The sequence below is a fragment of the Merops nubicus genome, unplaced genomic scaffold (genome assembly GCF_000691845.1).
Source record: "Merops nubicus isolate BGI_N331 unplaced genomic scaffold, ASM69184v1 scaffold5403, whole genome shotgun sequence".
Lineage (NCBI taxonomy): Eukaryota > Metazoa > Chordata > Aves > Coraciiformes > Meropidae > Merops > Merops nubicus.
In genome coordinates, this window is record NW_008596789.1 from 11,772 (window position 1) to 28,052 (window position 16,281).

Below are 16,281 nucleotides of genomic sequence, written 5' to 3' on the forward strand. Positions count from 1 at the left end.
AAATCATCCTTCATGTGGTGCACACAAATATCAGCATCATGTCACCAAAAATACACAATAAACTAAGATCAATCTTCACTTTCAGCTGCAATTAAACTTAATTAGTTGTAGCAAGCCAGTGCTAAGAGGCCATAAGGAATGTGTTGCTTCACCATGTGAAATTAGGAGTCAAAAAGTAAAGGAATCCTGCTTCTTATGCTGCCAAAGAGTTAGAACCAGAAGGCAGCTCTCAGTATTTGCCTGAGGCACCACATAAGATAAAATGTCCATTTAGAAATGTCCTTTTATAACCTAATTCCAGATTCCCAACTATCACAGGTAGCTGACACCCTACAGTGGGTTTTCTTTTCCAAAACTTTGTCCTAGTCTGGCTTCAAGGATTGGAAGAAACCAACAGCTAAAAGCTCAGGAGGTCAGAGCTGTGTAGATCCATCACCTAAAAACACAGCCCCTGTTCAGTGAAGGAGAATTGTTTTTCCTTATGAAAACTGTTCTGATCTAAACATAAGAATTTCCTCCATTGCCAACTTGGAAAACTTACTAAAATGCTTGAGAAAAAAGATAAATAAAATCTTTTAGATAAGCTAGTGGCTAAGTTCTGGATGAAAACCATCCTTCCTCCACCTTCCTAGAAGCTTAGCTGGCAAAAGGAGCCTGTTTATCCCACTGTCATGTACTCACAGCTTTTCATTCTAAAATTCCCTTCAAAAAAATCCCCCATACAAAGCTGCTGAGGGGCTGGAGCATCTCTGTGCCCAGGACAGGCTGAGAGCCCTGGGGAGGAAGAGAAGCCTCAGAGGGGATCTGAGCAGTGCTGAGCAAGAGCTAAAGGGCCCCTGGGGAGCAAGAGGCTGAGGCCAGACTCTGCTCAGTGGTGCCCAGTGACAGGACAAGGGGCAACGGGCACCAACTGGAACCCAGGAGGTTCCATCTGAGCAGGAGGAGAAAACTCTGCTGTGAAGGTGCAGAGCCTGGAGCAGCTGCCCAGAGAGGCTGTGGAGTCTCCTGCTCTGGAGAGATCCCAAACCCACCTGGCTGTGACCCTGGGCACCCTGCTGTGGGTGAGCTGCTGGAGCAGTGGGCTGGAGCAGATGATCTCCAGAGGTCCCTTCCAGCCCCACCCTGCTGGGATCCTGTCAACTCCCTGGGCACCCTCCCAGGGCTCAGGTCCCAGTGCCCATTCCCCAGGTGCCCGTTCCCTGGTGCCCTCTCAGCCATGGGGCTTTTCATGGCCCTGCACTGCCCTGGATGGCACACAGGGCTGTGTGAGGAGCTCACCTCCCAGGCTGGGCAGTCAGACAGCCACGGGAAGCGAGGCAGGCAAAACAGGAAAGCTGAATTGTCAGAGTCTGCTGCAAGTTCCTGCCCTGGGCTGAGAGGAGGTGACTGTGCCAGAGGCAGAGACCTGTGCCCATCACCCGTGGCAGGAGCAGAACGGCTGCACCAGTCCCAGGGGAGGACTTCTACTTCATGAAAAATGAACTGCAAACAAAATGCAGCTGCAGCATATTCCAGGAAGGTTTCCATTATTATTTAATATTTAAAAGGACCTCACTCTCATTCTTCTCTGAGCATCTGATTCAATACACCAGTAATTCCCCTGCAAGGAACCATTAAGTCAAGCTCAAGCTGAGCAAGGGGGTGGCAAAATGCTGGAAAGTCACTATACTGTCATCATTACACCATAAAAAAAAAATCAAAAAATAAATATTCCTTACAGTGGAAAGAAAATTCCAGGACATGGGGATTGAGTTCAATACTTCAGTAAACCAGAATTTTCAGGTGGAGCTTTTCTAACCAGGAAGAATCCTGCAGGTTTGAGGTCACACTGAAATGCTGTTTTGGAGCTGAGAGAAGCCCCTTTGTTAAGAAATTGATCTCAGATGATGTCTAGAACATCCTGAAATCAAAGTTACTTTTACAGAAGACTTGGATGTCACTGCTGGCACTCACTCTGCTCACTGAACTTCAAGCTGAAAGCTATCCTGATTTCATAAGCAATAAAATATTTATAACAGTTCTCAAGCGCAGAACACACTGAACATAATTGGCATTAATGTCTGCTGTAAGATCTCAACAAGTACAGCACCAGAAAACCAGAGAAAATGCTATTTTCATCCACCAAGCAGAGAGATCGTTGGCTCCAATCGTGTAGCTGAAGTTATAATTTCCACAACAGGTGTGAGTTACAAAAAACCTCCCACTTGGATCCCCTCTCCTCCCCCAGCTCTCCACACCAAGCTGCCCCGGGGTGGTGAGAGGTGGGCACTGCCCCCGGGGCTCCTCAGGACACGTCCCCAGGTGCCCTGCACTCATCCTGCTCCTCAGAGCACCTCAGGCAGGTCCTGCCCTTCAGCCTCCCCAGCAGCACGGCTTGTAAGGCAATGCTAATTGGTATGGAGACCTCCAAATTCTTAAAAAAAACAAACCAAACCCCCAAACTGTTTCTGCACCCTGTTGAACCATAACCAAGCACTTCCTCACCTGCCCAAGAGGAAGGATAACAGACAATTTTAGCTAAATCTTGCCAGAACCCTGGTTCTGCCCAGCAGAGGCACATATCACAGCCACTCACCTTGTACATGTGAAGATGTACACTTCTAAATACCATTACAAACACAAAGACAAAGCATAAAACAAGTTTTCCTACCTACGTTAATCTAGTCAAAGCCATTTGGTGTATTTATTGAGAAAAACTGGTTTTCTTGTCTTTTCTTTCTACCATTTTAGCACTAATGTAACATTAACTTGTTTTTCACTCATTAGCACTTGTCAGATCTAGTCCAGTCCACGTAGGTTCTGCCATTGTTAACAGAGGTGGTGACAGCTCATTCTCACTGAAGGAGGGAGTTTAAATTTCAAACTTTATTGCACTTTGCAGATGTTAAAGAAATATTTCTTCACCTATAGACTAAAGCTGCTGAGGGGCTGGAGCATCTCTGTGCCAGGCCAGGCTGAGAGCCCTGGGGCTGCTGAGCTGGAGAAGAGAAGCCTCAGAGGGGATCTGAGCAGTGCTGAGCAAGAGCTAAAGGGCCCCGGGGGGCAAGAGGCTGGGGCCAGACTCTGGTCAGTGGTGCCCAGCGACAGGACAAGGGGCAATAGGAACAAACGGGCACCCAGGAGGTTCCATCTGACCAGGAGGAGAAAATTCTCTGCTGTGAGGGTGCAGAGCCTGGAGCAGCTGCCCAGAGAGGCTGTGGAGTCTCCTGCTCCGGAGAGATCCCAAACCCTCCTGGCTGTGACCCTGGGCACCCTGCTGTGGGTGAGCTGCTGGAGCAGGGGGTGGGATGAGGTGATCTCCAGAGGTCCCTTCCCACCCCACCCTGCTGGGATGCCTGGGCTAAGGCCGAGCCCTGCAGGGGCAGCAGGAGCTGCTCCCTCACCTGTCCCCGCTGTGCCGCTGCTCGCTCCAGGTCCCGTACTGGCTGTCGGGCTCCTGCACCAGCGTGTCTGTGTCCTTGGCCCCGGGTGGCTGTCTGGAGAAGCACTGCTTCAGCTGGTCCTGCAACAGAGCACACCACACCTTTCAGCATTAACAGGTTTGATTTGCCATAGTGGTTTTGAATCCCCCAATTAAATCCAGTCAGTGTAACATCAGGAATGAACTTAAACACGGGAAGGGGTGATGGACTTGGAACGACGACTCTCCACAGAGTCAGTGCTGCTCTCCTGGGCAAGTAACTGGTTCTGGAGGCCACAACTGGCTCCCTGGTATTTCTAACTCCACGTTGCTTTAACATCATTATCATCTCAGGTTGCACAGGATGTTTAGAGGCCCCTATGCAAACACAAAGGATCCTGCTGGGGACCACCCTTCATCCCCCAGCCCCGCATGGGAAACATCACCTCCACTCTTCTCCTGGTTTAAGAAAAGGATCTATTTTTTTTCCCTTAGGTCTTTCTTTGGAAGACATTCAAAATAAAAAGCATAAATAAATAAATTAGCATAGTGCCAGGCACTAGAAAACCTTTACATTAGCACCCATCAATTTGCCAAAGTCCATACACAACGTACCACATAGGACAGACAAAGGTGGTTTTTCTGTTTTCTCCTCTGACCTCTCAGTTCCTAAGTATTTTTATTTCATAGATCTGCTGCTTTCCCAAAGAGGGACACAGTGCATCTAAGGCCCTTCCCCTCCAGGGGAGGGAATCCCTCCATGGGGCAGTCCCAGGTTTGCAGCAGCCCAAGGTTAATACCCTCCAGGGTACAGCAATGTCACACCTTTTGCTCTGCAGTTTTATTGAGCTACACAGTCAAGACAGAAAGTTACAGAAATAACACAGCGTGTAGATAATGAAATGTTGGCCTCATTTGCATTCATTATCCTGAGCAAATAGCACTATGGCTTTCAGTGCCCTGTCAGCTTTGCTTATGAAGATCTCATCTGACAGCAGATTAGATTGTTTTGCACCTGTCCAAAGCCTTTTACTTCTTTGAAAAAAGGGATAAAAACCCCAAAAAACCCACCCCTGAAACACACCTAGCAGAGTATGCTGGTGGAAACCACCACATCACTTCCAGCAGCACAAAGTAAGGACCATATTCAGTGTATGAGATTCCTTAATATTACTGAAAATAAAATTAAAAAAAATATTGCATGTTTTCTTAGGTTTACAAAATTAAGGACACAACGAATTCTGCCTTAAGACTATACAAATATTACAAACAAATATTGCATGTTTTCTTGTGTCCTTAATTTTGTAAACCTAACAAATTCTGCCTTAAGACTATACAAATATTGACATTAGGGATAATTCACAGTGCCATATTTGGCCACTGATGAAGTCCTACAATGCTGGCATCTTTTCTAACACGTTTCTTATCTTCCCACCCCTGTGATCAGCCATTGCCATCCTCCAGTGTTTCTCTGCTGTGGCCAAAGGGGTTTGTTTTAATTCTGAGTGAAATAAACAGCCAAAGGCTCCACCTTTTATTCTGACTATTGCCACACACCATTACTAGACAAAGTAAAATTTCAGTTTGTAACCCTGAAGAAACAGGGGCTCAGAGTTTGGGTGTTAAAAGAATAATGCAAAGCATTATTCTTGCTGTCCTCCCTGCTGCCCAGGCTAGTTCAGAGAAGCTTTAACTTCATGATCCAACAGCCACAAGCATGTCCCAGTTTTTGTTGGGAGCCAGTATTCCCCACTGGCTCCACCCAAAGCACGTTATCTCCCTGCATGGCACAGGCTGTAGCACCTGCAATTACCTGCAGGGTTTCTAGCTAAAAACTGCCTAAAAAGCAGCAGAAAAGTGACTTCATTTTATTGCATTTAGGAGACACTGTTTAGGAGAAGTCTGGTGTTATCACAACCATGATGGTTGTAAGGAGAAGACGTGCAGGAGCCAGATAATCCCCCTGCAGCAGTGACAGGAGAGAAACTTAGATGCAAATATATTGCTCATTTGAAGGCTCAGCAATTCTCATGAAACTTCACATTGCAGACAAACTGATCACATATTCCTCAGTTTCAGGCAATGTTTTACTTCATGATAGATTTGAACTTTGAGATTTGGTTTTACAGCCAAAATGACACAATTAATATTCAGTTATGCTCTGTGCTAAAACCAAAACAAGCCTGGAAAAGAAATGACTTTTCTACTTCTGTAGATGTTATGAGCTTAAATTCAATTAACAAACTGAAAAGTCTAAATGTAAGGAATAAGCCACTCCAAATAAGAGATTGCTCTGTTATACTGAGTAATGTTATTGCATTTTGCTTCTGGAGGAAGCTGCTTATTTTAGAAGACAATTGTACATCTGTCCCTGGTGATACCTTCCAATCCACATTTTTTTAATAGGTTAAATGATTAGCTGGAAGAAATAAACATTCTTCCAAGTCTACAAATTGCTGCTTAGGCCTGAACTATTTAAAGACTCTGGCCTCCACCAGCTTGAGAAGAACTGCAGGGAATTTAATGAGCTATGAGAACCTGGTCAGCCAGCTGAGAGAAAAAAAACCTCCCAAGTATGACCAAACTAGGGAGAGGTGAGAGGAGCTGATGCTCTTCCCAGCTCGTGGAGAGGTTTTATTGCAGAAAAGCCACTTATAGCCCTTGCAGCTTGGAGGAGATGGCTTGTGTCGAAGAAGGAAGCAACAACAAACTATAAAGGTTATTTTTTCCAGCATGTGACTATTAGCAAGCACAAGAATGATGAGTTTTAGCTTTTAATTTGAGATCTCTTTTGTATCATCTCCACCAGTCCAGGCAGACTCAAGGCAAGCTGGTAACACAGAAGCAGTGGGCATCAGGACCTTGGAGGGGTCTGGGAAAAAACACCCCCATTGTTTGCAAAATGTTCCCTCTCAGCAACTACAAGCTTATATTTAAAAAACAGTGAAGGCTAGTTGATAAAAAAAGGGGGAGGGATTATTTCCTCTATTTACAATCTCTTTTAGCCTTCATGGATAGCACCTAATTGAACTTGGGGGGCTTTGAATACCAGTCAAACTGCCACAAATTCTGAGAACTCTCCATAGGTACCACTGCATTTTATGGCTGAGATGCTCTGAGGCACCAGTGAGATCTCACAGCCCCATTTGCATTCTCTGGCACTGACATTTCACTGGGAACAAGTTGGTGCTGCAGACAGAGAGGATGAATGAAGAACAAGCAGGGACTACAAATCAAAAGCTTTAGAACAGACTGAGGCAATAATGTGAGGCTTGGGGAGTGTACCAGAGTGTCACAAGCCTGCTCCATCACACATCCCACGGTGCCCTACATCACACTGATTCACAGAAACCCACAGAAGAGGGCAAAGCCCCCCTCCTAGTGCCCAGCAGCACCTGCAATGGCACAATCTGGGTAACCACAGCCACTTTACACCCAGGACTGGGAGGAGAAAGAAGAGAACACTTTCAGGCAGGTACTGACCCAAACACACCCAGTTCCTGCTTCATACTCCCTTCCCCAGCCTAAATCCCCATTGAAAACTCAGCTCTCCACATGGATGAAAACTGTATCTGTGTAAGCTCCACAAAACAAGTGATCCTGCCAGATCAATGGGTTGGGTAGAGTTAGGTTAATGGTTGGACTTGATGATCCTGAAGGTCTTTTCCAACCTAAATGATTCTATAAAGAACTGACCCACTTGGCTTCAGCTTCTGTTGCTCTGTTCTGAACAGAAAGTTTGGGGTTTTTTTTCCCCCTGTGACAACTACCCAGGATTAACTCAAACTTGTGCTAGTATCTGAGATCCATTCTCTTTCTTTATCCATCTCTAGGAAGAAGAAACCAAAGTTGAAAGGTATGAAACAGGAAGCTAGGGCAGATACAACCAGCTGCTACATACAGAAAATACTTGTGAGACCATAAAACCAGACCCTGCAAAGAAAAAGGCAACTAAGAGAGGGGTCTGGTGTCTTAGTGCACAAATTAAACCCAAATTAGGAACTTTCTTATTGATAATCACAGTGAAATCTCCCCAGTCAAATAAATACTACTCTTGATCCAGTATTCAGAGGCTGTAATTCTCCATGCTTTGATCTTTAACTTCATAATTCTTACATCAGTAGCCAGGGAAAAAAAAAAAAATCAACTTAATTTTTTACATGAAATAAAGCAGCCAAGTTGGATGCTGATTTGCCTCTACTTCTTCTTCTAAAATGACACATTATGATTATGCCTCTTTCAGTGCTCCCTTGGAATTAAGCTGGGTTTGGCAACAGGCCAGGGCTGATCACTCCTGCAATTTCCAGTTCCTGAAAATGATGCACACACACAGTCTTGGTCCCACCAGCACCAAAATTAACCATCACTAAGAACAAATGCCTACATTTATGTGAAACCCTTTTTCCCTGCTGTGAAATAAAGACCTGGCGTATGAGGAGCAGCAGCTGAAAGATACCTCATGAGTCACAATCTGCACAGACAGTTTCAAAAATACCTTTGTTTGCAAAAGAGATGGAGGCATCAGACAGCCAAAATGACACCCCACGACTTGGGAGTGCAAAAATTAGCATCCACTAGCATAAACTGAATATGAACAGGAACTGCACCATGGAAGCCCTGGCCATCTGCATTGGTAAGCCAAGACTCAGAGAAAAACCTATGCTTGAAAAGCTTTCTTCTTCCCCTTTTCCTTTTCCTCTCTCCTTTTTTTCAACAAAACAAGTCAGAAATTTGGACAAATCACCCACATTCAGAACTCCCCTGCCCCTCAACTGTGTCACTGCACCTCAGGAGAGCTTACAATATGCAATACACCAGGCAGACATCAATAAAACTTACACTATTAAAATTTTATTCTATTATAGCAGAGTTGACACTGCTTTGAACAGAATCCTGGGCCACAGAACTACCTGAATGACACAGCACGTGGAAAGTCTAACTGTGGCCTCAGCACCCAGGGACCCCCAGGGATACTCACGATGCGGCGCACTAGTGCTGCCCACAAGGAGTAGGTCATGGCTCCAGACCTCCCCAGGGAGAAGGTTCACCAGCTGGGTGTTCCAAGCTGTTGTAAGGAGTAACTGCCTTGGCGTGGTGTCCCAGGCTGAAGGCAGCAGCTTCTGCCTCCCACCCCACCCCTCCATGCTGCAGTGGCAGATAAACAGTTCCAGGAATTGCACGTTTTCCTTCTGACCTCACTGATGAGGAAAGTTAAGGGACTTCCAGAGCAGGCTCCACCCCCAAGCACCAACCCCAGGGACAGCTTCCTCAGGCTTCTCACATCAGAACCGTCTGGGCTGGAAGAGACTTAAGATCATGGAGTCCAACCATCCCCCAGCACTGCCAGGTCCCCACTGCCCCGTGTCCCTCACCCCACATCTCCACGGCTTGGAAACCCCTCCAGGGGTGGGGACTCCACCACTGCCCTGGGCAACCCTCAAGGGCAAGAAATTGTTCCTCAGGGACAACCTAAACCTCCACTGACACAACTTGAGGCCACCTCCTCTTGTCCTATTGAAATGTCCTGTTCAGCACAATATCTTCAAACCAATGAAGCACTTCACAAATGCTGGCAACCAACCCCAAGAGCAGTGACAACAGAAATTGAAATAACCCATCTCATAACCTCATTGTCTTTCCATTACTACACAGGCCACCTCCACTGCTGCCAGCAGGTGAGGAGATGCAGTGAGGAGCCTCGGTGCCTGCTCAGGAGGAACATCCCACCAACCCTGGTGCCTTCCTGGGCTGGAGAGGACCAGCCTGTGTCAACTACAGCTGCTGCTGGGTGCAGGAGCTCATGCCTGGAGAAACACCAGTTACAGTCCCACCTGCCCAGCCTGTCCCAGCATGTCCCACCTGCCCAGCCTGTCCCTGGAGCCCCACACAACGTGCACAGCACCATTACACCCTGAGGACCTGCCCTGCTCTATGCAGAACCCCCCCAGATGATCAATGTTTGGTTTCCCATGTGCTGTGCAGACTGAGTCCCACGGTGTGAGGCATTCTCATAGATGGCATCAGGCACCACATCCTCCCTGTTGCTATGCAACCCAGGCTGGCTCAGCCATATGTGCCTCCCCTGCCCCTTCCACTGGGATACGACCAGCACCAACCAATTACATCCCTACTGCTAGGAGCTGGCAGCATTCACCTCACAGGACATGGGTTATTTTTATTGGGTGCCTGGTTTAATTCCCCACTTTTTCACAGCTTCCCAGCTTGCTGCACGGGCCTGAATGCCAACCCCTCCTCCCCAGAAAGGCAAAATCATGCAGGAAAGCAGCAACAAGGTGAAGGGCAAATGTCCCTCCCACTCCTGACCTGAGGGAGGAGGTGCCAGGAGTTAGTTGTGCCCAGTTAGAGCCCAGAGGAGGGGGGTGGAGAGGGCAGAGAGGCCCCGGAGCTGCTCTGTCCCACCTATGCCCTGAGCTCGGCTGCTCTGGAAAGCTTTGCAGGACCCCCACAACAGCCCTTATCAGCCACCCTGCAGCCTGCCTGGCAGGAACTCCAGCCTTCATCCGAGGGGCAAATCCCTCTTTGCTTCAGTCCTGTATTTGAACTGAATTGAAACCCCCCCAAATCTGCTGTATTTAGTGTGTAACCCTTTGAAACATGTCCATGCCCTACAGTAAGAATACTTTCATCTTAATCAAAATGCCCAGACTGTGCCACAGCTGTAAACTCTACAGACACTGGACAAGGGGTTAGTGCTGAGCTGGCTGGGCTCCTCCTCACCACACCAGCACAGAGCCCAAGGAAATCCCTGCCAGCAGGTTCAATGATTTACCCAGTTCAAACAGCACAATCCCAGCACCACCTTCCCAGCATAAACCTGAGGCTGAACACTATCACAGCTCCCCAAGCCCCAGGGCTTTCCACACCTTTTGAACATTAAAAAAATGACTTCTCCTGCTCGTCAGTCTCTAGCTAATCGCTGCTTCTCCACTAATGGATCCTCCACTCCTAAGCCTCACTGTGCTGTGCCTCCCAGGAGCTTCAGAGACCCAGGATTTGAAAGGCAAGAGCACCAACAAGACCCAAAATCTACCCAGAGCTTACTCTGGCCACAACAGAGAACGTGGCCACATTAATCCAGATCAAGGTAGTGCTGCCTGGACTCTGGTTACCACCATGCAATGAATGTCCTCTCTCCATTGAGGATTCCAAAGACATTCTAGAGTTTGTCATTGTTTTTTATACCCTGAAAACAGAGCTGCTATGCCTTGCTGTGAACACTCACCACGCACATCTCATAGGGTTTCAGTGCAAGGCTGCAAATGAGAATCAAATTCTGAGTATACAGCTCACCAGGGCTAAGTTGCAACAGTGCTGCTCTGAGCAGAGGGAGAGGAGAAAAGCAGAGCAGAGTGGATGTAGTTTGGAACATCTTTAAAATTCCTCCTATATTAACACATTAAATTTTCTTCTCAGCCTTAGGGAGTCAAGCTGGAAATAAATTAAACCTCAAGAAATAAAGAGGCAGCAGGAGGAGCCCCCGAGGCACATCAGCCTGTCCACCAGGAGCTGCTGAGCAGAACAAGAGAGTGCTGCCCTACCTCAGCCCCTCAGGTCACCCTCTCCCAGGGGCACGTGCAGCTCCCACCAGCACTAGGAAAAGCTGGCACTAAGACTTGAACAGCATCCCTCATCTCCAGTACTGCAGGAGACACAAGCCAGGACAAGACACTTTCATACTGCTAGGCTGGGAAGAGAATATATTTGCTTTTTTTGAAAAGCTACATGCTTGAAATCAACACCTCCCACTTGAAATACTTTATTTCACAGCTCTGCTGCACTGTTAATGTTTTTCCACATAAGACACAAGTTAAACTCCAACCAAACATTCATGGGGAAAAGTGCTCTTTAGTTTCAAGTCTAGATTTAAAGATGTAGAGAAAGTGAGAGAATTTCTTGACAACAAGCGAGTAACAAACGCAGACTTTGGAGACTGCACTGTTGGTGTAGACAAAAATCTCAGACAACTTGGAAGATGTTTTAGAAGAGAGCAGTCAAAATAGACACACACAGACCAGTGAAACACCACTGGGATTTCCTGAAGCTATCACAACGTTGCAAAACTCCAATAAAACAGATTAGTGTTGTTAAGAGCTGTGTTCAGTGAGGGTTTTGTTGAACACAATTTATTTTCCCCTGAAAGCTAACTGCTTAAAAAACCCAAACAAGGTGAACGAGCACAAAGTGACTGGCTCTAAATAGATTTGTTCTTTCTTATGCTTTAAAAACATGGTAAAAATCAACCTCTTGCAGCCAGTCTAAGGAAAAATCACCGAGTAAAGTTGTCCAAGTGATTACTCCTGTCAAAATAACAAGGCACCAACAAAAGCAGTCTCCTAAATGCCCATCACTACAGTTTTCTGGCCCAGATTTATGCTGCCAGCTATGTTCATGGCCTGTTAAACCAAAGAAAAGTTATTAAGAATGAAAAAGCATGAACTGTTTCAGCACTGGCCCTTGTATCTTCATTAATTAAACTGAACAGCTTCACTCCTCCCCCTCCCCTTGACACAAGACAAACAACTCCTTTTTCAAAGCAGGCTTTGGGCAAACACGCCTCACGCCACCACAACAGCTCTCTGGAAGTTTAAAGATAAAATTCCCCTTCCCTGACGGTATAAAACAAGTATTTTTGACAGCAATTCATTGTGGTTTTGGTGGGTATTAGGGGAAAACAGCTCAACAGCTGCTTGTTGGAGGGTCTGGGTCAAAACAGCCAAGCTCAGAATAAAAAGGGCCAACTCGTGTTCGTTTCTCTTTAGAAAAAAAAGTTTGTTGAAGGATGTTCACCATGAAAGGACAAATATTTGCAGGCAGACCTCGAGGGATATCAAAACAGATAGTACCAATCAATGCTCCTTCACAAGGAGAGTGACAACCCCAGGCAACGTGCAGGTGAACGGCACGTGCAGAATTCCAGCCAGGGCTCCCCTGGGTCCCTCACCTGCTCTTCAGCACCAGGGAGGGAGGGAAGGAAGTCACTGCCCACCAGGCTCTCTGCACACACTTCTGCTGGCTTAGAAAGAAACATCTGTGAGGTTAACACCACAAGATGGGAATCTCAGCCTCTGGCAGACAGGGTGACATGGGAAGGGCTGTGGGATGCAGCAAACCCCCCCCAAGGACCAACTGCAGCCAGGGCTTGTGCACTCCAACACTCAATGCCCATCCTTAGCTTATATTAAACTATATCCAAACAAAATAACTAATGCTGTCAGATCAAAATTGACTAAAAAGACCATTTCATGCCCTGCCCAGTAGAGCAGAAAGCAGACCACAATTAAACAAGCTTCAGTGTGACATCCAGCACGTGGCAGAACATCTCTTAAACCCCACGGAACTGCTCCTGGTCCAAGCAGCCTCAGAATTGATCATTTTGGATCCATCTCAAAACCTCCTCCCAAAGAACCTGAACCACCTCTGAGGTTTTGCACAGCTCTGCTGTTCATGCCAGCAGTCTGGAGGTAATTAAATGTCTTACAAACTGTCACACTTGTTTAAGAGTGTGAGAGGACAGTAGAAGAATACAAGATTTTAAGCAACTAGCCTGGTTTTATTGTGTGGCAACAAACTCAGGAGATGCACAACAGCATTGGCCATGAAACCAGATATCACACCCATAACAGAAGCATGGCTGATATCACCATGATCAAAACAGAGGCCACATTTACTGAAAGTATCTCTGCTCCTATTACAACAACGACACTGAGCTGATGAGACAAAAAAAAAGGAAAAAAGCCTCAAAAACATCCAGGAGAAAAATCAGCTTCCATTTAGAAGGTTTCACTGTAAAGTAATAACTTCTGCAAGCTCAACTACAGATTCCCAGAGCTGATATCAATATGGCAGAGAAAATGATGGAATTACAATTGGACTGGTGTTTACTTGTGGGTGCAGCAGCCAGGAGGGTTCTCCAGCCCACGGTGACACCTTTTTCCTTAAATTAAATGAGAACACTGTACTACATCTATTTGTAGAAAATTATCTCAGACCAATTACATTCTGTTTTGGTGGAGACAAAAAAAGGAGCGCTGAGGAGCTCTGAAGACTCAGCTACAGGAACAAGGTGAAAGAGAGGAAGGAAAAGCTTGATGGGAAACAGCAACTGATGAGAAACACAGTGAGCTCAGGGGGCTGGGCTGTGAATGAGGGCAGGGCAAACCACAGGCTACTCAGTTTTAATGAGGAAATTAATGCAAGTACTACAAGGAAAAATAATAATTTTAAAAAGAATCTTTTTCCCAAGAGTCCACTGTTGAACACAGCAGAGAAGCTCTTTCAAACAAGCTGTTTGTGCTTTGCAGATCTGTATATATGCAATTCTGACTGATCAACTGTTGGTTTGAGAACCACAAGATAAATTAGTTTTAGCTCTCAGGGTCATTTTATCCCCTGCCTGCCCTATCTGCTGAGCAATCCTTAAAAACATGGCTGTGCTTTCCCTGGATTCAGGGTCGGATTGTGCTGTGTCTGATGTTTATTTACCCAGGTGTAATTGAAGGCATATGGATTTAAATTTAAAAAAGAGTGGAGGATAGAAGAGATTACATGTGAAATAAGGTGTATCCAGCCAGGCTCCCTTCCCCAGGAATCTGCTGTGGAACCTTCTCTCTGCTACAGAGAAGCGTGGAGCAGGAGGAAGGAGCTGGGTCAGGGAGTCAGCGCTGCCAGGCATCCAGCAGGAAAATGTGACAAGGTATGAACAGAAAGACAAGCAAATGCCTGACCCCACAGCTGCTAAAGAGTGTTTGAAAAGAAAATTATTTCCTCTCTCCTGCAGCCCAATTCTTACTTTTATGACCTCCAGCAAGGAAATAACCAATTACGTCAAATCCTTTTCACTCCAATCCTAAAGCTCCTCTGTAGTGGATAAAAATCTCTCCTGCAGCCCAGAAAAAAAGAAAGCAATATCCACGAGCCCTTCCCCAGCTATGGAGCTTGCAGTAGTTCCCAGCTGAAATAGGTTGTGGTATGTTATTAACAAGGTGCCAACCTGCCAGTTTCTCCCTATTTAAAAGGATTGGGAGCTGTGCCTGTGTCACACCCATGGGACAGCCCTGAGTTGTCCCTCTGCAGGGTCCAGGGGCACGCTCAGCATCAGGCCCATAAAAACTGCCACAAACCCAGCATGGCAACTTCAGGACAGAACTAAAACACAGAATAAGACAATCATTGAGCCCAAGCGTTTTCTAAAGTCAGATTCCCAAATAAATGGATGAACGTTTTAAATGCCATACTCTTAATCCCTCCAGGAGATGTCTGAGGCAGCGACAGGACATCCAGACAAACTGCAACCTATTATTGCCCTTGGTTATTTAATCTGAAAGTCCAAAGTCACAGGAGGGGACAATCAGCTGGCTACATCAATACAGCAGAACACAGCCTCACCCCACCACTGCCTTCACCCTCAGCAACAAGGCACCTGAAGTTTAAACTTACTGGCACTATCTTACGCTGTGCTGCTGGACTTGAGTTCCAGCAGGTTTCCTGCTCTCCCCCAACACCAAGTTCTCAGCCAGCAGCCACTGTGGCAGCAGAGTCAGGAGCCAAAGGCCACCAGCCCATGCTGGGTCCAGCCCGTGGCAGTGGCTGGTTCACCACCAGCCAGGCTGCTCCTTGTCTAAAAACCGCATCGCTGAAGCGCCAGCGCCCAGGGACATCCCTAAGGCAACAGAGCAGCCAGTCTGTGATGAATTATGTGCTTTATATTAATTCCATAGTTGTTCTGTAGAAAAAACATCAGCGGTTCCAAGGACTCTGTCCCAACCAAAGAAAAAAAAAGCTGAAGGTCCGTGCTCACAAGTTGTTCTGCAGAAGACCCACTGGAACAAACTATGAACTTTCTGAAGTGTGGAGACCTTAAATTTGAGCACAAGTTAAGCCAAATTCACACACCAAGCCAAGCCCCTGTGGAACTGCTGCTGAAGTGGGAGCAGCAGCAGCTCCTGTGGCTGCCACCCCGAGCTGCCTGCAAAGGTCACCCCCTGCCTCCAATTCCTGCTCCGTAAGCAGTGCAGGGTAAGGAGAGCTGCACGGCTGTCCTCTGCAGGATCCACACTTCCATCCTGCACTCTTCACTTCTTTTAAACAAGCTTTTTATTCAGATGATTCAAACAAATCTAAAATACCAGCTTAAAAAAAAAAAGGAAGCAGCAGCACTTCACCATGCAAGCGCTGTAACACTGGTTACCAAATATTTTCCTCTTCATTCTTTTGTGCTCACATGACAATATTTTCTTTTCCAGCAGAGCCAAACAGAAGATGAATAGCAAGCTAGGACATAAACGCTGTAACTAGAACTGATAAAAGGTTCTACAAATAGCCTGGACACAAATGCCCCACCTGCCCAAGGAATGCAACTCTACCTTGAGCCATTCCAAGAACAAACCTCCGTGAGGCCACGACTGAACTTTATGCTGTTACAATGGATAACTACTTGTTTAAAAAATATTTTTTTAAAAAAAAGTGGAGAAACAAAACCCAAAATGTTTTGGCCACTTTGGAGAGCAAGCTGTTTAGGATTTACCCACAGACTGGTCCCAAGGCTTTGGTCCTGATTCCACTCAAGTCAGCCACAGCAGATCCACTCTCTATAGCTCAAGAATCAGTCTTAAGTCATCAGTTTTGGGCACCACTCAACTGACCAAGTCAGGCTCCTCTCCACAAAATACAACAAAATAAACCAGATTCTTTTGCCTTTCACATGCCATAACCTAAAACCACTGCTGCTTGGTAGTATTGGCTGAACCAGAAGCGGGTGTCTGAGGTGTCCACGGCAGAGCCCAGCCCAGCCCCAGGAGCCTGCAGCCCTCCCAGGGGAAGGGGCTTCCCTCCACACAGCCCCCACCACCCTGCCATGCCAG

At 46.5% G+C, this 16,281-nt stretch overlaps 1 protein-coding gene across 1 annotated transcript in view; it reads right to left on the minus strand.

Annotated features, from left to right (window-relative positions):
* Positions 1-4,682, minus strand: part of LOC103769291 (uncharacterized protein KIAA1671 homolog) — a 12,308-nt gene extending 7,626 nt beyond the window's left edge. Inside the window, exons 1-2 of the mRNA XM_008936474.1 lie at positions 4,668-4,682; positions 3,384-3,502 (exon numbers count right to left, since the gene is read on the minus strand). Coding sequence (XP_008934722.1) covers positions 3,384-3,502; positions 4,668-4,682 — 134 coding nt within the window. The remainder of the gene's footprint in view (positions 1-3,383; positions 3,503-4,667) is intronic.
* Between the last annotated feature and the right edge of the window lie 11,599 nt (positions 4,683-16,281).